The following is a 26,439-nucleotide window of genomic DNA, read 5'->3' on the forward strand; positions in this document are numbered from 1 at the left end:
ACAGGAAACTTAGATAATTGTGTTGTATTTAAATCTGCTTTTCTGTCGGCAATACTTATAAAGAAATGTCCGATTTATGTAGTGGACAAAATAGAAGGAAAAATGAGTAATGAGCAAAAGGTGGTTTACTGTGGATGTAATGCAGGAAACAAGAATTAAATGAACATGTGGTGAATCAAGAAAGCTTTGTAGAAAACAGCTTTTGCTTTCTCTTAACATCAGATTTAATATTTTTATCTGTCACTGTTATGTGTGGATTTTAATTTTTAAGATTAAAAAGTGGCAAAGAGGTAGCTTGTTTCAGCCTAGGAACAGAATAATGGATCTAAGCATAAGGAAAGTGATGACAAACAAAATGTTGATGCCGTTTTCTCTGTCTAGACCCTTCTGTTGACAGAAGTGTTTTCATAAGACTCAGGCAGAATTCATTTCCATTCAGGGTCCTTAATGGTTCCTGTCAGAACAAAACAGCTGGAAAACATATGGTATTCATTTCCCTGTATCACTTGGAAAAAATTTCACATGTAAATAAAACCAACATAAAAGTGTAACCCTTTGAACCTAGAATCTTATACAATACATAAATAAATCAGTATAATGCGTTCTTCTTTTGGCCCACTAAATTACTTGTCTTGTTGTTGTTGTTGTTTTCTTTGATATATATTCACAAGAGCCTCCAAAAAAATCAAGGTGATAGTCGGACAACTCCATTTACTAAGCACTACTATCCTTTTGATTCATATCTTCTATAATGTATTGAAAACTGTATATTGCTGCTTCTTAAGAAAGGTATTTGTTACAGATTATGTATGTGATCACAAATTAGACCTCACTGATGCACTACAGCTAGTAATAAATCTACCATGTTTAAAATGTGCCTCTTTAGAATGTGCTCATTCTTTATAAACATTATAGGTCACCTGAAAAGAAAACATCTAAGTTGATTTTAGTGAAAGAATTTGTTGAGTTTCCCACCTCCCCACTAAAAATATAAATATAAAGCTTAGTATTGGGGTTCCACTGATTCTGGGCACTGTGGTTATGATGAATTGGGACTGTACTTTTTGTAGTTATGGAAGGGTGGAGGATTTTCCTACTGACTAGAACTGGTTGAAAAATCGAGGCATTCTGCATAAAATTTTCAACCAAAATGAAAAGAAAACCAGTAGTTTGAAACTTTCCATGAAAAATACAGAACTGAAATGTTTCCACCAAAAAAGCCAGATATTCTGATTGCGAAATCCTGACGTAATGCCTCATGGGAGTTGAGGTTCAGGTGCCTCATGCTCCCCCTCTCCCATACAAGCTCCCTGGGTCAGAGTACGTTTCCTACGAAGCATCACAATTTTCCCTGGGGGTGAGGGGACGTGGTGCACCACAGGAGTCCCATGCCTGCAATATATAATGGGGCATAAAGTCAAGCTGGGGAGCCTGACCCATAGAGGAGAATGGGGACATAAGGCAAGGAATTACAGCTCCTTTGAGGCACCATAGTGGCACATCCAAATAGATATCTCATTTTCAACCAGAGTCCAAGAACTTTCCAGTTCTTTGATGAAGAATAAAATTTTTCTGCAGAAAGCAGACAGTTTTTGTGAAAAACTTTTAGTCAAAAATCCAAATTTCCAGTGAAAGTCAATTGTGATGGGAAATTTCCAAACAGCCCTATTGCTAAACGCGCAGAAGAATATCCCACTCTTCCAATGAAGCTCAATGAGATAAAAATGGCAGAGCATAGGTTACCATGGTTTTATGACAGGATTAATATGGATGCCAATAGACCTTTACCAATTGATGTTACCTGCATCATGTACTTGGGGTTTACATTTTTCTCATTAAATTTGGTTCAGTTCTTTTTGTTTAAGGTGTATGTCAAATTTGAAAAGAGTTTCTTTCCAGACTGTTTAATTTTGGTATTACTGTAGCAGAAATATGGTTAACTGCAAATCTGCTTAGGTGTGAATGTAACATGTTTTCTAGTAAATTTCTGTTCCTTGTGCTTTAATCTTCAAAGTATACAACTGGATAAACATACACACCTGATACTGATGTTCTGTTCTTACTCAAATTACTTTTTTTCTGTAGTTTCAAGCACTGGCTGGAGCTGTGGCGTTTCAACTCTTATTGGAAATGCACAAAAACCAACAGGAATTGCAGACATGTACAGTAAGTTCAGACCAGTGAAGAGGGTTTCCCCACTAAAGCACCAGCCGGAGAGCTCCGAGAACAATGAAAGTGATGACCAAAAGAACCAGAAGGTGGAATACCAGAAAGGTAGCGATTCTCACCCTACATCTCAGAATGATGATCAGTGTTCAGGAGATGGAGAGGGCCTTAAAAGTAAAAGCATTGAGTCTGGTGTTTTGCTTGGGGAGCTGGAGCATTATGACCTGGACATGGATGAAATTTTGGATGTGCCTTACATTAAATCAAGCCAGCAACTTGCTTCTTTTACCAAGGTGGCCCCAGAGAAAAGGATTTTGGGTGTATGTTCAACAGAGAATGGTCTGAGTGGCAAGACCTGCTCTGCAGGAAACAGTGAGAACTTGCCAGCCAGCACAACACAGTTTTGTGTTCTGTCCCCTGTGAAAAGCTCTCAGATGAGAAATGCGCAGTCCATTGTCCTTAATCAGCACAAGCATTTAGCTGAAGAATTAGAGCTTTCCCAGCCTCTAGTTAAATGTAGCTCAGTCCATGAAACTGAAGCCCAGAGCAAGGGCTTCCTCAACGGGACATTTACTGATCCCCAAGCTCATAAAACTGAGAAGACAATGCCAAACTGCCAGCTGAGGACTTTTCATCTGCAGACAGCCGTGACAGAAAACAAACTTGATGAACTGAACAGTAATATGAACTGGAGCAGCTCAGGAGGCCCAGAGGAAAGGGGTGAAGACATGAAAAAAAATAAAAGCATCTTAAACATTGTGAAAGAAGGGCAGATATCATTACTGGTAAGTGTCATCCTTTTCATAAGGCATTTCTAATAAAACACATCTGTAAGACAATACGATAAGTCGACAGTTGATTAGGTGCATATCATACGTTGCAACTCCATTTGATCCCCTTTAATCAGAAACTGCGTGCATGGGTTTCCAAATGAAACGTGGAGTTTATGTACAAATATGATATTTAATCTTAGGTAGTCATGATGGACAATATTAGTAATTTAGATAATGAACTGAAATAATATAAAATGCAGATGCTTTTCATCTTAAAATCTACTTGTTTACTAAATTAAAATGTATTTCTTTACGAAGTTTTGCCTTGCAGAATGTTTGCAGTTCACTTTGTTCAGTTATTTGTGGATTACGTCACTTTCTACTCAGATGCTGACCATGGGAACAGAGAGGCTTCTGTTGTATCCTGATTATTATTCAGGAGTGTTTATGCCAGTTTGTTGCAGCAGCATTCACAGATGGGAGCTAAAGCTTGATTGCCCTCTGACCCATATGAAGTTTTGGTTAGTTCCAGCTCTTCGATCAGAAACCATGAATAGGCGTTTCCAAAGTAACTAGTTGCAAATTAACACCATGATGCAGGGAAACAAGACTCAGAAAGGCTGTCAGAGTAGCAGTGCATGCACTATTTTGTGCTATCTTTTGTTCAGCTTTCCCAGTCTAAAGCAAGCACAATGGCACATAATTAACACAGCAACAAAGACAAAAGCAGAGTTATTCAAAGACTAGAAAAAGGCAGAGGAATAGATCACAATACTAAAAATAATAACAGAATTCAAAAAGCTGGAAGTAAAGAAATGCAGAGGATTTTTGTATAAAACACCTAATTGAATCAGATTGTATGCTAGCTAATCTACATAACCATATGATCTTGTCACTGTTACTCCTTACCTTTGTCCTCCCTTCTTCCTCTCTCTCCTGTTGTTTCTGAAAAACAGTTGTTTTGTTTTAAAATTAGATTCAGGCAAGGATCACATATTGCCATATATCTGTGCATTGGTTAATACAATAATTCTAAGCACTATTGCAATACAAATAATATTAATGGAACTAGCTAACACATTAAAATAGCATTCAGACGTTTCAGAGCTTAATTACATTTTTCACTGTACCTAATATAAGCTACCACTTTTACCATGAACTAGGATAAATCTGACCTTTTTTCAATTATTTGTCCTCCTAGTGGCATGTGAAATGGGGGGAAAAAAGCATAGGCAAATTTGCTAAGGGGAGTCATGGACACTTTATGCCAAATTACTCCTAGAGATAGTAGCAAAAAAGAAAAGGGACAAATTTTAAAAAAACATTCGAAATGTGAGTATATTCTGTCAGATAAAGTAACCAGAAACTATACAGAGAGGCCAAACCACAGGACATGACCTTTCTCTGTATATGAGAATCTTGTTAGAAACTGCTGAATCAGACCAATAGTCCTTCTAGTTTCTGATTACACCAGCACTAGATGCTTTAGAGGAAAGTGTAAAACCCCTCTTATGGACAAATGTACAATAACGTGCATGGAGAATGATTCTTCATAGGCCCATATATTGGTGTTTGGCTTATATCCTGTGATCGGCTTATATCCAGAACCGTGAGACTTGATATCCTGTATACATTTTTATCCTAAATTGCATAATTGAATTGCTGCCTTTTCCACTATTCCTTTTTGCACAGCCACACCTAGCAGCAGACAATCTGGACAAAATTCATGATGAAAGGGAGAACAATCTGTTACACATAGCAGCATCACAGGGACACGCAGAGTGCTTGCAACATCTCACTTCTTTGATGGGAGAAGACTGTTTGAATGAGCGGAACAATGAACAACTAACTCCAGCTGGGTTAGCAATAAAGGTGATTTGGGCTTAAATAATCTGTGATGGCTATAAATAATGCTTAGACCAGGATGATGTTGTTTTCAATCCTTTTGCTAAATTAAAGCAAAAAGGGTGTATTTCTGTCATTAAGTGATATCACATAAGTAAATAAAAATGTGTTTCTTTTATAGAGTTAATGTCAGCCATAAACCACTGTATCATTTAATGGATTGTTGTTGTTTTATTCACATACACATTAACCTAACTTTAGCTTAGTTAACTGGTATTAAGAAAAATCAGCTGTTCTATTTCAAGGAACTTTTATTCATATTAACTCAGATTCAGACTAGTATTCCTTTACTGGCTATAACTATGTCTTGTTTTTCACTCAGATGAGTATAGTATTAAAGACAAGTATGGGAAATATGTGTTGGTAAAGCATGACAGCACTTTTGGTAGTTTCTAATGCTGCTTTTTTCAATGTGCCACATCTGAAGCTGCAACTTCTTCGATATCAAGAGCAGTTTGGAGTACCAGACCAAAGTTAAAATGGACCTCTTGCAGAGCACTAGAAAAATGAATGTCACCTGGGAAAAAGTTAAAGCTTATGGGAAAATGTATTTTACAGTAAAACATGAAACTTTATAGTGCTGTTGTGCTGTAGTAAAATCCAATGGTGTGCAGGAAGTTTGACAGTAAAACTAAACTGCTGTCTTTCAAATAAGGAATGAAATCGATGTCTAACTTCTCTTGGCAAGTAAATTGCTTTTCAGAGTTATAGGAATCTTAGGCTGTGTCTACACTGCACTTTTGTCATTAAAACTTTTGTCACTCAGGGGTATAAAAACCACCCCCCTCCAGCCAACAAGAGTTTCAACAACAAAAAGTGCCTGTGTGGACAGCACTTCATCGGTGGAAAGTGCTCTCCCAGTGATGAAGCTACTGCCCCTCGTTGGAGGTGGTGTCATTTTGTCACCAGGAAAGCTCTCTCCCAGCGACAAAGAGCAGCTACGCTGCGTACATTGCAAAGGCATGGCTCCAGTGGCACAGTCGTGCCATTGTAAGGCACACGGTATAGACATAGCCTTAGAATGACTGTCCTGGCCAAATTCAAGTCTGGATATCCACATTCTGTCTCCCTAAAGTCCTCTTGCAGTTTCAGTTGAGTGTAGTATTTTTCTTTACTACTTATCCTAACCTGTCAGATAGCGTTGCTATACTCTGCTAACTTCATTGTCTTCCTTCCCAGAGTGCGTGGCTGTTTTTTCAATAGTTGATGAAGCCATTCCTTTTGTTTATAAAACGTGTGGGCATCCTTTGAGATAAAAAGCACTATACATATTTATTATACTATGAAGGCATGGGTACTGTATCATGTAGGAGACTCAGGCACAAGTTCCATTAATTATAATGTGTTGTGCTTGTGTTGTCCTTCAAGTTGTAAAATTGTTCTGGCATAACTAAATTTGACAGTCTTTAATCCCCATCCCTGCAACTCTTTAGGCACCAATATAATTTATTATGGGTTTTATTCTCCTTGCACTTGTTTTACACCAGTATGACTCCAATGGAGTTATATAACAGTATAACTCCAATGGAGTATATTCTGAATTACACCAGTGTGCAGACCCAATGTCTGTGTATAGGAGCAGGACTTCCCATACCAGGTTATTCTAATTGTCTCTGACAATGACCACTGCCACATGCTTCAGAAGATGATGTTTGTGTGATGCACATCATTCTCCATTAAGGACTGAGTGAATTCCAACCAAGCCAGGTAATTTAAGACCTCATTCTGATTCTTTCATGAGCTGGAGAGTTGAACTGGAGTAAGTGCTGTATCAAGCAAGTCACACTGCCATACTGATAGTTTGTTTTAACTTATGTGAAAACCCCCTGCAAATTATAAAGGGTTCCCTTGATGACTTTAGTTGTTTAGCAAACACTATCATTTATTAATCCATTTCTTTGATTTAAAAAGTCTCAAAATAGAAGATTTTATTTGAGGGGTGGTAAAAAAGGTACTGTTTTATCAAGATGGTTTTAAATTTGGCTGCATTAGAGCCAGGATCTGAGATGTAAGATTTCTTTTAAAGGACTGATTAAAAGTATATATTACAATATTTTCACAGCTTTAATTATTTTTAATTAAATTGAGAGAAATATAAGAAAGTGAGTAAAGTAACTTGAAACTTTTTAGATAGAGCATTACAAAGGTTTTACAAAAAGATAAATAAGAAATGTATCTTATCAGGTAAAGGCAGGTCAAATTTTGTATCTCCTAATCTAGAGAGTATCCCTTTAACTGTGTGACAGTAAAAGTTTAATATATGTGGCCAAATCATACTCTATCTATTCGCACAAGTAGTAGTCCGATTGATTTGACTTCTAAATTGCTGGGACTAATCTCATGAGTAACACAAGCAGAGTTCCATTCTGTACAGCTTGAATATTTAAATATCACTTCATTTACTCTTGAAATGCAGCCGCATCTGTGGTGTCATTCAGCAGCCATTCTGTGCCAAAAACTCTATACAACAGGCATTTAGAAGGGAAAGGGAGGAATAATTTATTCATATAAATCTCCAGGGTAAATTTTAAGTAGGCAAAATGTTATCAGTATCACGTTATAATTAAGCCAGCCCACTTGCGTTAACAAATATGTTATAAGTAGATATAAACACAACCTTGCAAACAAATTAGGATGATTTACATGAACATCAATATGCATACATGATTCTCATTAGCATTTCCATATGTAGTAGATGTGGTTTGGAATCTAAAACAACTGGAATTTTTTTAATCCTTCTCTCTCTATTTAGAATGGTCAACTGGAGTGTGTACGGTGGATGGTGAGCGAAACAGAAGCCATTGCTGAATTAAGTTGCTCAAAAGATCACCCAAGCCTTATTCACTATGCAGGTTGCTATGGTCAGGTATGGTTCCATTTTAAATGAGTGTTTTTGCTTTTTAAAAGAGACTGATTCAATGCTTGCACAAGAATTCCCTTTTATACTGTTCTTCATGTGAGATGTTTTGCAACAGAACTTACATTCATTACTAAATGCAACCTCTCAATTATTAAATACAAACTTTCTTAATTAGTCAGAATGTTAAGGCCCCATACAACTGCATATTTTAATTAAGGTGTTTTAAAATTATTTCTCCTTCTAGTTCCTGCCATCAAGATGTAAATTATTGGCTGTGGGTAGGGTTAAGTGACACATTAGGTTGGTATGTTACTCTCTCACCTCTGGTAGAAGAGATTAGTCATCTCATCATGGTCCTAATGGACTTTTGGCCACATCAGAAAACAACCAAGCAATCTGGTACAGTTTACATGACCTTTCCAGGAGACTACAAGCCTGAAATAATTTGGCAAAAGCGTGACAATTTAGGAATTAGATGCGTTCGTTAGCAATGGCGCAAGGTGTGGGGAAACTTGAATAACATCTGCCTACCTCTAGCCATTTTTATTGAGCTTTATCTAAAAGCACGTTGTAAACTAACCTTATCTTATACTAATCGACATAGAAATCTAGTGACGGATAACCTTAAAAGGTTCAGTGTTTGTATGCTTCTGCCAATTATACTGATTTGTGGGGAGCTTGGGGGAAGATACGCTACTAGATTACACAGCCTTCTGTTACTATATGGTCCTCTTTCCCCAAATAAGCCCTACAGTGAACCCTCCCCAAAGGACCCCCATCATCTTTGGGTTCTGAGGTGTCTCTTGAGGAAAAGAACTAATGGGCTGCTAACCCCCTCTCATTCCTCTGGTGGATAGGTTACTCTCCCCCAAATTTCTTCAGGGACCAGTCAAAGCCTGATGGCCTTCAGAGGGGGAGTGCACAAGCAGCCCTCATCTTATCCTGTGTAACTGGGAACAGCACAGAACCAGTTGCTGATTTTGCCACCACTGCTTTTTTTCCCTCTCACTGATCTCTCATTGAGATACTGCAGTTCTGCCTGTCTAACTGGCCCTATGCATGGAACTGGAAGCATTTCAGAGAATGCTACCATGGAGAATGCTACCTGGACTTTAATCTGTTTCCTAAATTTAGCTCCCAGGTCCTCTCTCCTACTTTTCCCTATGTCATTAGTACCTATATGTACCAAGACCACTAGCTCCTGCCTAGCAGTGTCCATAAATCTATCTAGCTGTTTCAAGAGGTCCACGACCTTTCAACGTGCACACAATCATCATGCACTGCTCCTGATCATTACAAACCCAACTATCTCTATTTCTAATCATCAAATCCTCCATTGCTATTACCTGTCTCCTAATAACAGAAGTCCTCTGTCCCAGAGGGGAATCCTCAGTACAAGAGGATAGCATGAGATCATCTGGAAGAAGAGTCGCAACTATGCAATTGTTTCCCTCCTCTCCAGCTCGATGTTCTCCTTCCCTGAGACTTTCATCCTCCTCAGCAGCACTGAAGCTGTCAGACTGGGGCTGGGATCACTCTGTGTCCCTGAAAGTCTTGTCTTTTGTATCTCTTTGTCTCCCTTAGCTCCCCCCATTTCAGTCACTCTGGTCTTAAGAGCCTGTACTTGGTCACTGTGGACCATGAGTTGCTTGCACCTAATGCACACATACACCAGCTGCCCACAAGGCAGGTAATCATACATGCTTCACTCAGTGCAATAAACTGGATAGCCCACACTCTGCTGCTGGACTTCTGCTTGCATTATTTTTACTTGTTTTATTTGGTCTTTGTTTTTTGAGGGGAGTTTATTGGCCTAAGTTTACAGTATGTTTGTTAGGTGTTTTTGGCTCTCACACTCCCTCTCTAATCTCCCTCAAGAAACTCTCCCATTCAATAGCTGCTCTGGTCACTTGGGAGCAGGCTTTTTAAATCCTTGTTCTTGCTGTGTTAGCCCCACCCCCTTGTCAAGGGATCCTAAAGGGATCAGGAATTAAAGGATAGCAGGCTATAACCTCATTAGTAAGCTCTCAGCCTTGCCTGGCAGGCTTCTAGGTTCAGCACAGCCCCCAAAACAGACCACACTATGAACTCAAATCAAGCATGCACACAACAGACAAACTCACCCTAACAATCACGTAGTCACTCCTCCTTCACCTGGAGCAGCATGTCATGGAAGGATGCATATCTTAACTGACATGCTTAGAACTTTTTGTTTTGGGAAACTTAGATTATTGGGTTTTTTTAAACCATTAGATCTAGCATTCTACAAGTGTAGGTTAACCTTAATAACGACTGCAAGTGGATGATAATCACAAGCCTTGAAAATATGAGATATAACTGATCAATATCTATAGTCTATTGCAGATGTGAATCACAGATGTGATTACCCAAATCTTATGGAGTTTGCCTGTTATCCTCCATTTTCTTTGAATTAATTTAGTTGAAGAACATCTCTATTTTCTGTGCATTTCCAAGAATCTTCATCTTCAAAATACACTAAATGATTTCTTGTACACTGAAACAGCCTTTTGACGTTCAAGAATTCATTTTTCATCTGTATTACTCAAACATTCATTTAATTTATCTACAGATGCCATTTGGGGGTATACCTATTGAAGAGTAGTCATTTGAGAGAGAGAAGTTATTTTAATGTTTAAAAATATTAATAGTAAGTTGCCTAGAACTAAAATCTAGGGGCAAACTTTTAAATGGGTTTGAACCTGGCCTCTAATTTTGTGTTTGCAGTCGACTACTGGTACAAACGATAACATTTAGTCATCCACCTACTTGGTTTTTAGGTACAATCAGATGATAGATAGGTGACTAAATGGCATAATTTGCACCATACTAATTGGAGGCACAGAATTTGAGGATAGCTTCAAAACTTTGGACCTTAATATTCACCAGAGAAGTTTATATAAAAACATTTCTAAACTATAGTTGTTTTTAATCCTACATAAGCGTCTCTCTAAAATACTTATTGTACTTTTGTTTTCTGATAATTAAAACTTAAGGGCACTACCCAGCAAAATGATGTTCCTTCACCATTGTTGGCCAACACGGCAGGCATCCCCAGAGATTGTTCCAAGGAAGAATTTTAAGGGGGATACCTGAACTGAAAACAGGGTCTTAAGAGAAGTGTCAAGCAACTTTAATAATAGTTAGTGTTACCAGCGCCATCTCTAATAAATTTTGCTTTTGCTTTATTTCTTTCTTAATCTTTTTCCTTAGGAGAAAATACTTCTCTGGCTTCTCCAGTTTATGCAAGAACAAGGGATTTCTTTGGATGAAGTTGACCAGGATGGTAACAGTGCAGTGCACATAGCTGCCCAGCATGGCTATTTAGGATGTATACAGGTAGAGTACTAACTACACATATTTCAGAGCGCTCCTTTAAATTTAAAAATCTGCTGATTAAAAATCCTTAATATCAAAATGGAGAACCGTATCGATAAGAAATAAATCCTTATAATAAAAAGATACTAAAACCATAAAAAAGCTTGAACAAGTAGGCCACAAAGTGAAACTTCTAAAAACGTATGTACCTTAAGTGCTAAACTCCACTCTGTTATACTCATGTAAATCCACAGTAATTATGTTGTAATGAGACAAGAATTAAGGACTGAATTTGTAGAGAGGTTTTTTTTTAATTGATACACAGAAAGATAACATGACTCCATGTGCATTAAGATGAGACTACCCCCTTAATGAGTTAATGAACTTCTAAAGAGCTGAAAGGGACTCTGTCAGGATTGATAGGCATACTCTGGCATTGACCTCCTTTGAAAGCTCTTACCTTTCTGATGCTTGCCATCTATTTCTCTTTCGAGTAAACCATTGCAACTATCCAGAAGGGGGGAAAAACCATAAACAGCGATGGTGCACTGTGATGAACAACTGCACGCAGAGCTAGCTGCCCAGTCCAGCATTGCACAGTCTTAATCCCTGGGAATCATCAGAAGCATTGTGCACAAAAATGGTTTCTAGTGTTCAGTGCTGCTAGCACTTCTTGTGTTAGGCAGCCAAAATTGTTGACAGGATGAATAATGGATGGGGAAAGAATTAGTCTAAATGGATGGCAAATGGATTGTGTGGAAAAGGAGAGTATCTGAGAAAGATACTGGTCAGAAAGGAAGGAGAATAGAGAGAAGAGGAAAAGAGAAGATCAGCTACATGGATGGAAGACACAAACCCAGAAGCCGAGATGGGAAAAAGAAGATACAGGGGCAAGAGGAAGAGAGAAACAGAGAAAATGTATCTGACCAGTAGTAATATTTTTTTGAGAGTCATAGACAAGGAGTGCTAATTTCAGGAAAGTCATTTCAGGCATCTGTAAGTAGTAAGCACAATAGGAGAAAATTGAACCAGCAGACGTTGAGGTAAGAAATCGATCAAACAGATTTGGAGACATGACCATTACAAAACTTTGATTCCTGAATTTCCTTGTTAGTGAGATGCTGTCCTGCTTTGAAAGACGTCAGGAGTGGACCCTTCCCAGTTTATTGTGAGAGTCACATTAAACGAATCAGCGCATATGCGCAATCCCTATCTTAGTGTTTTTTTTGTTATTTTTCAGATAGTTGCAACGATCAGTTGGAAAAGAAATAGATGGAAGGAATGCGAAAGGTGTAGGACCTACCAGATGGGAGCACTGTCATGGTAGGTCAATGTTTAAGGCTACCAACTTTGACAGTGTCCCTTAGAGCTGTGCGATAAATTGTGAAAGAGCAGTGTTTAGCAAATGATTTTGCGTGGAATGGTAACAATTCCAGTCCATTCTGGGAAATGAAGTTAAATGGAACGCAAGACTAGTCCCGTTTCCCTTCTGAAGAGGTAACTTGAATAAATTGTCCTGAATTTTTGAAAATAATTTTTTCTTTGATAGATAAACCAGTAGGGGAAAACCTGGCAATTACAGACCAGTAAGCTTTATATCAGTACCAGGAAAATTTATTTGAAATAATAATTAGATTCTTTTTTTAAAAAAGCACAGCTTCTGTAAAGGAAAGTTGTGCCACTCCCATCTACTAGAGTTCTTCGAGTGTGTCTGTCACCCCTCTGAGTCTGCCACATCTTCCATCTACAACATGCTCCTATGCCAAGGGACCAGGACAGAAAGCTAGCTGCACTGACCTTATTATTCCCAGGGATTCCCTGTGCCAGTGAAAACCCAGCTGAGCTGAAAAGCTTGGATCGGTAATTTCATAGTAAGGCATTCTTAAAATCAGGCTAGTTGGTCACTCACAGAAAAAGGTAGATTTTGTACAAGTGCATTTGAAAAAGGCTTATTGTATTATTACCAGAAGTGAAAGTAGGCTGGTACGGGCCAGTACAGTGTGCCCCTTTTTCCATGCACCCCCCGACTCCCCTCCCTGGCCACCGCCGAAGGGGGGGGCCAAAAGGGGCAGCTGCCCCGGGGCCCGACTATTGAAAAGTGCCTGGGGTTCCCGGCTCCTACCGCAGCAGCAGCTGGAGCCCCGGGCCCTTTAAATCACTGCCAGAGCCCTGACCAGCATGGGCTGGCTGTGGGAGGCTGATCCCAAGGCCCCACCCTTTCCGGGGATCCAGAGCCAGGTCCCCGTACCGGTAAGTATTTTATCTTACTTTCACCCCTGATTATCACAAGCAAAATTTGGCAGGTGTCCAAATGTAAACTCTCTTTACATTCACTAGTCTCAACCCCAGTGTATACTGTATATTTAAAACCCATTATAAAAGTTACATTACACAAAGTAACAAAAGGTGTAAAATCAAATTAACTGTGGGACAGGAAAAGCAAAAAGGGGGAAATGTATCATCTGGTCTCTATAATCATCTTAAGGGATAGTTCAGTATTCTAAATTATTCCTGTTCCCCATTGTTAACTTTGATTGTGAAGTTAGAGCTCTGACTTACTGAAGAGTTATCTGTATGGGTGATTTTTAAAAATAATTTAGACCAAGATTTTCAAAACGGAGTGCCTAAAATCAGGGTTCTAAATTCAGTTTTAGGAACCTTAATAGGAACACCCAGCAGTTCCCATTGACTTGAAAACCTTTGCCTTAGTTTATAGCAGAGGTTTTAAAGACACTTACAGCTAGTCGTGTTCTTTCTACATCTTTGCAGACATTGGTTGAATATGGAGCAAATGTCACTATGCAAAACCGTGCTGGAGAGAAACCCTCACAAAGTGCTGAACGACATGGACACACCATGTGTTCCCGTTACTTAGTGGTTGTGGAGACATGCATGTCATTGGCATCTCAGGTTGTGAAGTTAACTAAACAACTAAAGGAGTAAGTGTCTAATTCATAAGGGTGGGATAGTGGCTACACGGGGAATGTTCTCAAAACAAGTCTCTCCCTTGTCTTCAGTTTATTAACTAGGTCTCTGCTTCCTCTACATTAAAATTAGTCAATTAACACTTTCCCCTTCTTTCTCCATCCACCACCATACTCTTACAAACTCTAATCAAGCTGCTCCTTCATCTTTAACTGCTTAGCTCTTCTACTAATCTTGGTGAGAGTTCGCTGTTCTTATGTGGGCGTGGGTTTGAGTTATGATATCTATGTATTTATGTGTGTGTAAGTAATCACCTTACACTTGTTCCCTTAAAAGCCTAAGGATCATATGATTTCTAATCTTATTTTTCTATTCACTTAGCATACATTTAGATGCATTAAAATGGTTATTTGCAATTACAGTGTTGCGTGTTGACGTTTTGAGGAATAACGAAAATAGTAGTTGGAAAGTCTTTGGGTCTTGGAAATACAATATTTCCAGAATACTATGTTCTGGTTTTTTTCTGCATATGACCAAGTTTGAGTGCATCACTATGGCTCATAGCAAATGAATTAGCTATAAGGGCCTGATTTTCAAAATGTTAGGTGTGCGATAGCATGTCTACATTGTGTAAGCAGTTATTGTGGTTGAATGTTCCCTTAGGGTGAATTTTCAAAAGCACTCAGTATTGGCCTAACTTGGCTCCCATTGAGATCAGTGGTAATATTAGACCAAAAATGAACCTTGAAAATCCAGCTTTTAGTGCACGCTATATCCCATTTACACATTCAGACATGGGTCACATGATTTATGTGGTCAATTACAAACCCAATGTTTTGAGAATCAGGGTCAAAATGTTTTATTTAATATTTATTCTTCCTTTGTTTTAAGTACATGTGTATCTGCTGCATAGGATTTTGTATATATAACAAAAAGACTTTACAGTAGCAACTTGCCTCCTTTATCATTACAGAACACTTCAGTTCATTTGAGGTATTTTGTTTTTGTGAACATATATGCAAACGTGTATACATGTGTTATTGAAACATCTCAGTTAGTGATAGTTTACATTTTACACACACACTGTAATGACCCCATGGGTCTTGAACCTGTAAGATTGCTAGTCAACTGACCTCTCCCTGCTCACACCCAGTTAATCTCTACTTGCTGACCAAACGGAGAGATCACGAAACCAAAAGCAACATCAGTGAGGCCTCTTCCGGGCCCTGACTGAAGGAACACCAGGATCTCTAATTAGTCAGGGCTTCCTGTGCCTCTCTTTGGGTTTAAATAGGAAGCTGTCTGCACAATTATGCTCTATCTGGTTGCTGCACAGACACCTCGTCCAATGCTTCAGACTCTGATATGCCTGATGACTAGTATCCTGACCGTGTCTTGATTCATGATGACCTGACTAGTGTCTGACCCCGTCCAGATGAGTTTGTGTGGCTCCTGCCCGATTCCTGGTAACTTGAACATGATGATCAAGAATTAGGTTGCTAAGCGGTGCAGTAGATCCAGCTGCTTACATTTCTTTCTTTCCTCACTCCCCACACACAGTGAGAAACACCTTCCAAAGCAGTGAATTCAAAAGAGAAAAATGTTATATCTTGTCTCACTTCTCATATGCTGTCATTCAGTATTGAAAATTCACTCTTATTTAGATACTCATCTCGGTTGTTATATTTTCACTAAAAACAAACTGAAATAGAAATGGAGAGTATAAATCACAACCATCAGTTCTCTGTTTCAGTAGAATTCTCTTTTATCAAGACTCACCGTACCTTTGTTAGATTTTACCTTTGATGTCTCATTGGGGAGGGAAGACTAAACCTGCCAGCCAGCAGGCACGTTTGCCCCCTTAGGAATAATATCTAGCTCAGACTATTTCCTGAGAACAGCAACAGGCACCTCCCAGACCCCCGGCTTCCCTTGAGCTGTAGAGCCTAGGAAGCCCTTAGAATCATTAAACTTGACTCCGGATTAGTTTCTGTGCTTGTCCCAGCTGGAAATCAATCTGTGCTCTGTAGGAGTCCGTCTCTTCAGGCCAAAGGGGTTTGTTCCACTGAGTGCAACACTGCCTCTCCCCCATCTCTGATAGAGACAAAATGCTGTGAGCTTCTTGTGGAGCTGTCTTGCAGCCTAGTCAGGCAGTGGAATAATCCATCGTTGGCTTGAAATAGCAACTTCTGCCCACCTGCTTGCCCCACTACTGGAACTGATAGGAGCAACTACCCACTATGCTTAGTTGCCCACACATAGCAGTCAGTGCATATTCTGGAAGAGGACGAGTTCAGGCCTTGCTTTGCCCCCACCCCCAAACCAGTGGCACAGAAACACACAGCGATATCACTGTCGTGAATGGGCATAGGGAGCCCCAGCTCCAGGCTAACTGGAAGACTCAGTGACTCCAGTATTTCTCAAGATTCCAACTTCAGCAGGGCCCCAGCCCCATCTGAGAGGGCCAGATCCTCAGCCAAGAGAACTTAAAGGGTATGTTCCTGTTGGCACAAAGCTTACTATGCTGGTTTTTCTCTCTCTCTCCCAAGCCTATAATAGGAATTATTCCAGGAGCAGGAGGGATTACAGCTGGAGTGCCCTCCACTCCAGTGATCCTAGGTTGGCAGAATGGTCCCTAGGGGACTGTTCCATCCTGCATAAATTAGAGCAGCCCCTGGTTGGTCCCAGGATTGGAAGAGGCTAAAAGGAGGCTTAGAGTCACCTTTGCCTCCCAAACTCCCTCAGCTGTGCCAAGCATGACCCTATAGACTTCCAGAATGGCCACCTTCCACACTTGCTGCAAATCCTGGACTGATACATCAGGCCATTGCAGCATAACACTGGACACTTTCCCATCACCTTCCCCCTACCCTCCCAGTTGCTGCTGACCACAGCTTACTTCCACTTACTTACCAGTGCTTCACATCAGCCGGAGATAAGTGCCTTTCTCTGAAACCCCCTTGTATCTCCGTCCATGGAAGCGCTAAAGTGGTTAATACTACCACCTTTCTTTTCAGCCACTTCATCTGCCTCCCTGGAATGGGCGCCACTGTTAGCATGTTGTCAAGCCAGACTGTGCCAAATCTGATGGGATCTGGCTATGTGAAATCAGATCACCATCCCTCCTGCTCAGCCTGGCCAGCCAGAAGCTCAGATGCCTGAACCAGCTCAGGAAGCATCTCTTCTGTTTCTTGTTTCAAGGACCCTCCCCAGAAAAGGAGCACCTGGCAGAGAGCAACCCCAGGGAAAAGACACTCTGCTACTGGACTAAGCCCCTCCATGGTTCAGTGTTAAGGAAGAGCACAAAAACAGGAGTAAAACAGAACATTCAGATCAGTTTTCAGTTTCCTCTTGATCAGAGCAAATGGGAAAGCTCAAAGGCTAAGAGTAAACACAAAAGGTCTCTAAGGTGGTCTCAGTCTCTTCCTGGAGAGAAGATATGACACTCAGAAAATAGGAAATGTATAGAAGCCAGAAATCCTCCCTTTCATCCTCATCTTCAGAGTAAGAAGAACTCAGAATCCAGGCCAGAAGAGAAAGAGATCCAGGAAACTTCCTTCTACCATGGGTCAAAGGGAAAATGAAACAACAAACAAGTATTTATCTTCAGCTTGAATATAAAAAGCCCATCCTGCATCTCTCTGTCTAGTTATAGAGAACATGATCAATTCAGAATGGGAGCAGCCAACCAAAAGAGAGTCCCAAGACAGTCACAAAAGTTTTTCACAATGCCTACATAAAATGCCTTCGGTTGTACTTCTCAAGGTCAAATTAACAATTTGGTTAATCAGCCGAGGCGCTTAACAATTTGATTAATCAGACTGATTTCCTCAATAATATGTCTATGGCCTAAGGAACCCATGGACCTCTGATAGAAGACACCCTGATGCACAAATGAGCCAACTTTTGACCCTCTACTGGCATTATCAGCCTTGACCTGTGTGTTACTTGAGTTATCTTGGCCTGAACAATTCAGTCAGGCCTAAAGATATAAAATCAGCCCTTCCCTAGATCTCTTTGACAGTGCCTTTCCATGGCAGACTCCTCTGTGGACTCCCTATGGTTTGCAGCATGATGTATTGGACATAATACCATAGCTAGATGACATTTGGTGGAGCTGGGGGGTGGGAATCATCTACCCAAGCCAAGCACTAAATGGCTTCCTTGAAATCCTCAAGGGGCAAGCTCTTTGTCAAAGCAATGAATAAAGGAGCCCTAGAATAAAAAGATATAGACAAAAATACCCTCGTGTCAGTGAAGCATGGACTACAGGTTTTCATCAAAAAGCAGTCTGTCCTTTTGTTGCCCCTGTTCATCTACATTCTGTAGATAAAACATCGGGATTTAGCTGAAATTTTATATGAATGGTTTTATAAAGTTGTGTAGTTGAAGCCAAACAATAATGATTATAGGATAAAATGAAACTTTATAGTATGCTCTATTTGTTTTGTGTATGGTACTCTGTTATAAAATATAAAAGTGTATTCAGATACCAGCTGTTAACTTTAAAGTGTTATTCCATCATTACTTATGTGTTCTATTTTCTACTGTATAAACTGCCTGTGTTTTTTAAATAAAACAATAGATCTGGGCACATTGAAACATTTTGATACAGTCTGGGGCCTCAGCTTGTTCCCACTATTATCAGTGACTAAACTCTCTGACTTGATTAGGAGTAAGGTAAGGCCCATAGTTAGTAAGGGCCATACCCTGAGGTAAGAATCTCAGTATTTGGCCTTTAGATGTTTAGAAGTAAATTAACCCCTAACTATACACACAGCAGTGAGGGTGATCTGTAATTATGTATTTTAATAGCAAAGTCCATAATATTGCATGACAAAGTACTGCTCATAGAATATCAGGGTTGGAAGGGACCACAGGGGGTCATCTAGTCCAACGCCCTGCTCAAAGCAGGACCAATCCCCAACTAAATCATCCCAAGCCTGATCTTAAAAACCTCTAAGGAAGGAGATTCCACCACCTCCCTAGGTAACCCATTCTAGTGCTTCACCACCCTCCTAGTGAAAAAGTTTTTCCTAATATCCAACCTCCCCCACTGCAACTTGAGAGCATTACTCCTTGTTCTGTCATCTGATACCACTGAGAACAGTCTAGATCCATCCTCTTTGGAACCCCCTTTCAGGTAGTTGAAAGCAGCTATCAAATCCCCCCTCATTCTTCTCTTCTGCAGACTAAATAATCCCAGTTCCCTCAGTCTCTCCTCATAAGTCATGTGCTCCAGCCCCCTATTAATGTTTGTTGCCCTCCACTAGACTTTTTCTCATTTTTCCACATCCTTCTTGTGGTGTGGGGCCAAAACTGGACATAGAGGGCCTGGGGGTATGTGTTTCTAGCAGGTGGTGTGGACTCTGTTTAAAGAGTTATAACTACCCCTCAAGAATATATGATCCTGTAATTCACAATGCTATCGTGTGTGCGCATGCATGTCTGTTACATAGTATTCATTATGTAATGAAATGAGGGAAATATGGCAATGGAGTAAGCTTTAATATTTTTAGTTAAATAAGGAATAAATAGAACTAATGTTTTTGTATAGTGCCTTTCAAAAATAAATTGAGGTTGGGCAGGAGTAACGGTAAGAAAAGATGCTCTAGTGAGGGAAACATATAAATAAAGGTTTCAGAGTAACAGCCGTGTTAGTCTGTATTCGCAAAAAGAAAAGGAGGACTTGTGGCACCTTAGAGACTAACCAATTTATTTGAGCATGAGCTTTCGTGAGCTACAGCTCACTTCATCAGATGCATACTGTGGAAACTGCAGCAGACATTATATACACACAGAGATCATGAAACAATACCTCCTCCCACCCCACTGTCCTGCTGGTAATAGCTTATCTAAAGTGATCATCAAGTTGGGCCATTTCCAGCACAAATCCAGGTTTATATAAATATAGATAAATAAACCTTTATATAAATAAAGGTTACAAGTATAGGAAGTTTTTAGTTACACCTATGAAGCAGTTTGTATTCTTTCAGATTAGTTCTCCCTGTATGTGATTTATATTTCTTATTTTAATATTCTGAAATGGAAGTTGAGAAAAGGATAAGAGGTGAGTGAATAGCTATGTAGCTATCAGAGAGTAATTGCAAATGAAAATAATTTGCCTGACCCTGGAAAAGACTGTGTCTTGGGAATTTACAGTATAATCCAGTGCTGACAGACTGAGGGAGTGATTTTAAAATAGTACACAGAACTGAGTAGGTGAAGGGAAGGAAAAGGCAAAATTAAAAGACGAGAAGGTGTGTATAACTTAGTGTGGTTATGCTTTGAGAAGTTACTGTAAAATGGCATGTTGGGATCTCCCCTTTATTGCTTTAGTACTTTCCAGATCCACTTTGTACGTTAGAAGAAAAAACATTTATTTTCTGTCAGTCCTGCAAATACAACCTGGGATCTGAGAAGTCATCTGGATTCTTTCTGGCTCTGACATTTCCAACTATAAAGACTCTGTATTTTGAACTTAGTTAACAATTCTGTTGATGGTATTTGAACTAGGAAAAAATCCAGCTCACTGTCACAGAGCTATGTTCGTTCTGCACAACTAACAAGATTAAAAAAATACTAAAATACTAAAAATATAAAGGAGGTAGATAAGACCAAAAACATAAAGCAGATAAAAAGGTAGTGCTTTTTGCATGGTCACTTTTAATGTACAAGTACCTATGCTTAAAGGGGTAGGAAATAAAATCAAATATGCTGAAAGCATTGTGGGTAAACAGTACTTTACACCACCTGTCTTGCACATTTATTAAATCTTTCTAGTTTTCTCTTTCGTGTGAGGCTTATCTGTGATAAGCTAAATAGCAAGACCAACAAATATGGGTATTTTAGTTAAGATGGTACCCGAATTTAGTGTATGTTGAGTATTCACGGCTATGTCAGGAGACAGCTTTGTCAGTGGATAGAGGAGTCAAAGCTTCCATCCCAGGAAATTTAGGTCCATTGTCTGCAGTCTGCTCAAGGCTACTTTGTAAGTAGTACACTTTGAACCATCCAGAAAGAACCAGTGGTGAAGTCCTTGTGAACAAGAAGAATTTCGAGCCAGCAGAAAGATGGCAGATGTGGCTCCACCACCTCTTGAGCCAGCCATCACACTAACCATTCCCAACCCACAACAGAAGGGGATGGAGAGGATGGGACACAGTGGAGCAGAGTTCAGATACACCTAATCATATGCCAGCATTAAGTTAGGACTGCTCCTGTGGTGTCCTAATTTGCACCCAGATTGGATAGCCCTGAATCAGGGAGCCACAAGAAGCTCCATGCAGTGTTCTCCCCCGCCTTCCACTCAGGACTGGAGAGTCCAGAATTCTGCTCTAGAAAGTATCTTTACATATCTTTTCGAAACACAAATGAATCCATTTTCTTGTGGCCTCAATCAGTATAGTTCAGATTTGTCCGTGTCTTGAATATGTCCTGGGATTACAGTAATTTTAGAGCAAAGGGAAGTAAATCTGTACACCAAGTGCAACTCCTAAAGTTATAAATTGTAGCTCATGGCCACTCTTTGAGATAGTCTCTTCATGCACTGCTTCATTTTGAGCTGAGTAAAAGGCTGTTTGAATCAAGATAGAGTATTGTATAAAATGTGCTTCAGTCTTAGGTTGCTTAACCAGCAACTAAACAGCATGTGCCAGACGACTTGGACTTGCAGGGTTCGGACTGCAAGGCTCTTTCGTTGCAGTGTAGCCTTCCCGGTTCGGGTTGGAGCCTGAGCTCTGAGACCTTCCCACCTCACAGGATCCTAGAACCTGAGCCCGGAAGTCTACACTGCCATGAAACAGCCCAAGGCCCACAAGTCCAAGTCACCTGGCATGGGCCAGCTGTGGGTTTTTCATTGCAGTGTACACATAATCTTAGTGGCCAGCATCATTGTATCAAATATGAGCCTAACTAATATAGTGTCAACTTTCCTAGCAAGTTATCAGTGAATGCTTCAGCTGGGTGCAAACTTCATATTCTAGAGAACTGGATTTTTTAAATAAAGTAATAAAATATTTCCAAGGGTGAACTGTTCAAAGGTGAGCACCTAAAGTGAACTCTCAGAAAAATACACAAAGACAACCAATATTTGTGTATGCACTTTGGTTGACACAACTTCTGCACACACATTTGAAAACTTGGCCTTTTTAAAAGTATATGTGCAGTAAAACCTGTTATACTACCCCACCCCACTATTAATTCTCTATATGACACATTTTACAGAAAAGCTATTCCGGAAATCTTTTAGAGAATTTTAAAAAAATGTATTGGGATTAGTTCTTATATTGTTCTACCTGTGTCTTAGTTACCGTGAATCCAACTACAAACTGTCAAAGAAGAGGAAGAATTAAAACTAATAAACTTAAAACACCTCTTAAAAAGGCCTTAAAACCCTTATGTACATAAAAACTTCTTGATGGTAAAATGTTGTACGTGGGAACATAACCTGGCAGAAGGAAGAATTACGTCTGCTATTGGAAAGCTTTCAGAGTAGCAGCCGTGTTAGTCTGTATCCGCAAAAAGAACAGGAGTACTTGTGGCACCCTAGAGACTAACAAATTTATTAGAGCATAAGCTTTTGTGGGCTACAGCCCACTTCATTGGATGCATAGAATGGAACATATAGTAAGATATATATATATATAGAGAGAGAGAGAGAGAGAGAGAGAGAGATACAGATAAGTTGGAAGTTACCATACAAACTGTGAGAGGCTAATTAGTTAAGATGAGCTATTATCAGCAGGAGAAAAAAAACTTGTGTAGTGATAATCAAGATGGCCCATTTCGACAGTTGACAAGAAGGTGTGAGGATACTTAACTTAAAGAAATAGATTCAAGTTTTTTTTTTCTCCTGCTGATAATAGCTCATTAGCATCTCACAGTTCGTATGGTAACTTCCAACTTATCTGTGTGTGTGTGTGCATATATATCTTACTATATGTTCCACTCTATGCATCTGATGAAGTGGGCTGTAGCCCACGAAGGCTTATGCTCTAATAAATTTGTTAGTCTCTAAGGTGCCACAAGTACTCCTGTTCTTTTTATTGGAAAGCTGTGAGTCTCTCTTTTCCTACAGTTATGAAGCCTCAATTTCTAGCTCTGCAAAGTTTTGAGATAGTGGAGTTTAAATCTGTCATTGGTACAAGAGTAAATATTGTCTGTCTTGAGCCACACAGGTACAAGAGAAATGCAATTTATTATGGATGTCATCTTCATATTTTTGTTTATATAGATATAAGTGTTCATATTTGCATATATGGTCTTTCTCTCTTTCTTTGCTAGGGTTGCTCTGTAATCATACGTGCAATATCAGTTATGCACAATATTGTGTGTTTATTTAATTGTGGTTCTCCAAAGCTCTAGACGTGCATGCAGACTATTTACAAAGCACATACAGAGTAAAACAGGAAATTAAGAGGTTGTGTATGGGCTATGGTTGTGTATTGTATTGACTACACTGTGGTATTTTCGTCACTGTCCTATGTGGGAGTGCAGGTACACAGTCTGCTCTATCCGTCAGGATGAAGTATATAGTTCTGCTGATGCACTAGTCCTGTTTTGTGGGCAATGGCCTTGCCCCCTCCTCTTAACCTTCCTGGGATTTGCTCTGTAGAGGGAATAGGAGTGAGCAATACCTGCACTCCCCAGAGCTAGGGCCTCCTGCAAGGGGCATCCATTCCCTTCCCATGCATAGCTGAGCAAGAGCCATCGTGATCTGACCTTAAGTTTGCTGTGACTTGACAGTTTGGGATTTTAAATTGGCACCAGAGGGATTAAGCTTTGTGCGTCACTCAGCTCCAGCAAATTGCTGCTTAAAATTCTAAACTTGCAATTTACAGCAGTCACTAGCAGTAATAAATAATTTATATTAACTAGGCAGTTTTCAGAAGGTGCTATACAGTGATCACGGGGTTCCCATAGGGATTAGAGGCAATTTGCAGGAGTACAGAACCTCTTTGTCCATGTTAATATTTGTATACACTCTATATTTGCATCTTCAATTATAGATGAACAGAGCCTTTCTTCTGAATGTGATGTTGAATGAGTGGTATCATTTACCCTCTTGTTTAATGATGGGTTTAATGGTTTAATATTTCCTTACAGGCAGACAGTAGAACGTGTGACATTACAGAACCAACTCCAGCAGCTTTTAGAAGCCCAGAGATCAGAGGGCCAATCACTACCAACATCCCCAAGGTAACAGTTTACAGGAGTGGAATTCTAAAGTAGTGTAACTTGGAGCCTTTTTATTGTATAACTATTATCAGGAGAGATGATGGTCTATCTATTCATTCACACGTTAAAAAATAGTAAAACATCTGCTAAAACTCAATACATTTCTTTTTCACTGCTGATTTAAAATTCACATCTTTTAAATTGCCAGCTTGTAATAGGTGTAAATACTGGACATTCTTAGAAAGATGTAAGCAGAACTAATCATCCCTGTTCCTCACCAGTATAAAATCTGATTTATTGTGAAAGCCGAGTACATTTTGTATAAGATGAATCACAGTGAACGCTGGAAACACCTGGTGAAATTGTAAAGCTTCACTTTATGTGGTCCATTGTAACCTCATGCTGGCTATAATTCATAAAACCAGTTGCTAACAAAACATGCTTGCAGATTAATGTGGCTCCTCACACTCCTTATGTGTTTTGCCCATACTAGCTAGTGTAAAAAACCACAAAACCAGAAACCTATATAATTTAACGTCAATGCCTTTTGCTAAAATAGATCACTTGACATAAAACTGCGGGGAGGAAAGAGACAAGACTGGGAGCCAGCAGGCCTGGTTTATGTTTCTGACCCTGTCAGACTTCTTATATGTCTTTGGCCAAGCCAATTTTATCCTGATCCTGCAAGAACTTAAGTATGTGCTTAACTTTACTCAGTTGTCAGTCCAGTTGACTTCAATGGGATTGCAAATGCGAGCAAAGTAACACACATACTTAAATGTTTGCAGAATTGTTCCCTTAATCTCTTTCTCACTCAGAGTCTTTATCTGTAAAATGGAGATGATACTTTCCTGCATAAGAGGGGTGTGTTATGGAGCTAACTTGATTTTAACATAGGCGCTGAAGTCAATGGAAAGAGCCACCTATTGACTTCAGTGGACTTAGGATCATAGAATATCAGAATCATAGAATATCAGGGTTGGAAGGGACCCCAGAAGGTCATCTAGTCCAACCCCCAATCAAGCCCATAGAGTGCTATTTATACAGTACCTAATACGTTGTGGGAAACATACTAATCATTAGTATTTGTAGAGTGCACTGGATGGGGTATTATACAAGTGCAAATCATTATTATTTATATTCTTTTCTGAAGTAAATGCACCTTCTGAGACTGAAGAAGTGTTTGTATATACAAGAGGGGTGGATTGGTGGGTGAATTGCTTGGTTGGTATATCTTTTTCACATGGGAGAGGAAGATGCATGCTCTGCATCACTTACTAATTCTAACCACGAACCACCTCCTCTTGATTATGTGGGTAGGGATGAAAGTGGCTCTTCATTTTTTTTTTAAACTTTGCTTTTATGGTGGTCACTTTTTTCCTCCCAGTTACAACTCCCTCACCCATCCTATCTTACCATGCCAATAACTCTGCTCATTGAAGCACATTCCAAGAGCCAAAGGAAGATCATCAGAACTAACCCTCTTTCATGCAAATGATAGGAATCTCTATGCTAGACCCAAGTAGTTTTTGCATGCACATTTCCCAGGAGGCCAGATACAGCTTTCATTTGTCTATTTCATTTATTACTATTTCACTTATATACTAAACATTTCTTAATTAAGATGAAGTGATTAATAATAGTATAATTAATGTAAAAAGTCCCAGCATTAGGACTATGAAATTATTAGAACTATAGTTGTTTGAAAAAAAGAAATTCACACCTACACTGCCTCAAATTAACTGTAACTGAGTTCTTTGCCTGTGGCCATGAGTAAAAGCAGGGTGGTGTTTTGTTTGTAATCAGGATATGGAATTTGTGGACTCTGACCCATGCCTCAGGGAAGGAGCTCTGTAACATAAATCCTTTACAAGACAGACTTAAGATTGTATTTCCTTACTTTCTAATATTTGAGTTTTTTATTTGTGTAATGTCCTAATAATGTGGAACTTAATTAATGTATATTTACATCCTTTTCAATATGCTAAATATAAAGGGGGAGGTGTGAATGGCCCTAACTTTTTATATAGTCTTACATGGTTTATTGTTAGTGGTGGGTGAATCCAACATGTGTGAAATGCACCTCTGGCTAGCACAAAGCATGTTTGTGGTAATTAGGCCAAGTTATCTTTGTATTATGATTGGACAAAAATAGTTAAAAAAGAATGCTTTTTTTTTTTTTTACCTTTTTGAAAAACGTGTAAGAAAGCTCCATAACTGAAAAACAGCTGTTTCTTTCAATTTTTCCTATAAAACTCTTCTTTGGAATTCAAGTAGCCATACACAATTTCAGGC

At 39.4% G+C, this 26,439-nt stretch overlaps 1 protein-coding gene across 3 annotated transcripts in view; it reads left to right on the forward strand.

The window, feature by feature from the left end:
- Positions 1-26,439, forward strand: part of SNCAIP (synuclein alpha interacting protein) — a 100,268-nt gene that overhangs the window by 63,564 nt on the left and 10,265 nt on the right. For all 3 annotated transcript variants that reach the window (XM_084628242.1, XM_084628244.1, XM_084628243.1), the window contains exons 4-9: positions 2,086-2,951; positions 4,632-4,811; positions 7,597-7,710; positions 10,936-11,061; positions 13,810-13,979; positions 24,073-24,165. In XM_084628242.1, the coding sequence (XP_084484368.1) occupies positions 2,086-2,951; positions 4,632-4,811; positions 7,597-7,710; positions 10,936-11,061; positions 13,810-13,979; positions 24,073-24,165 (1,549 nt within the window). The remainder of the gene's footprint in view (positions 1-2,085; positions 2,952-4,631; positions 4,812-7,596; positions 7,711-10,935; positions 11,062-13,809; positions 13,980-24,072; positions 24,166-26,439) is intronic.

This window comes from Lepidochelys olivacea (assembly GCF_965140295.1).
Source record: "Lepidochelys olivacea isolate rLepOli2 genome assembly, chromosome: 5".
Lineage (NCBI taxonomy): Eukaryota > Metazoa > Chordata > Testudines > Cheloniidae > Lepidochelys > Lepidochelys olivacea.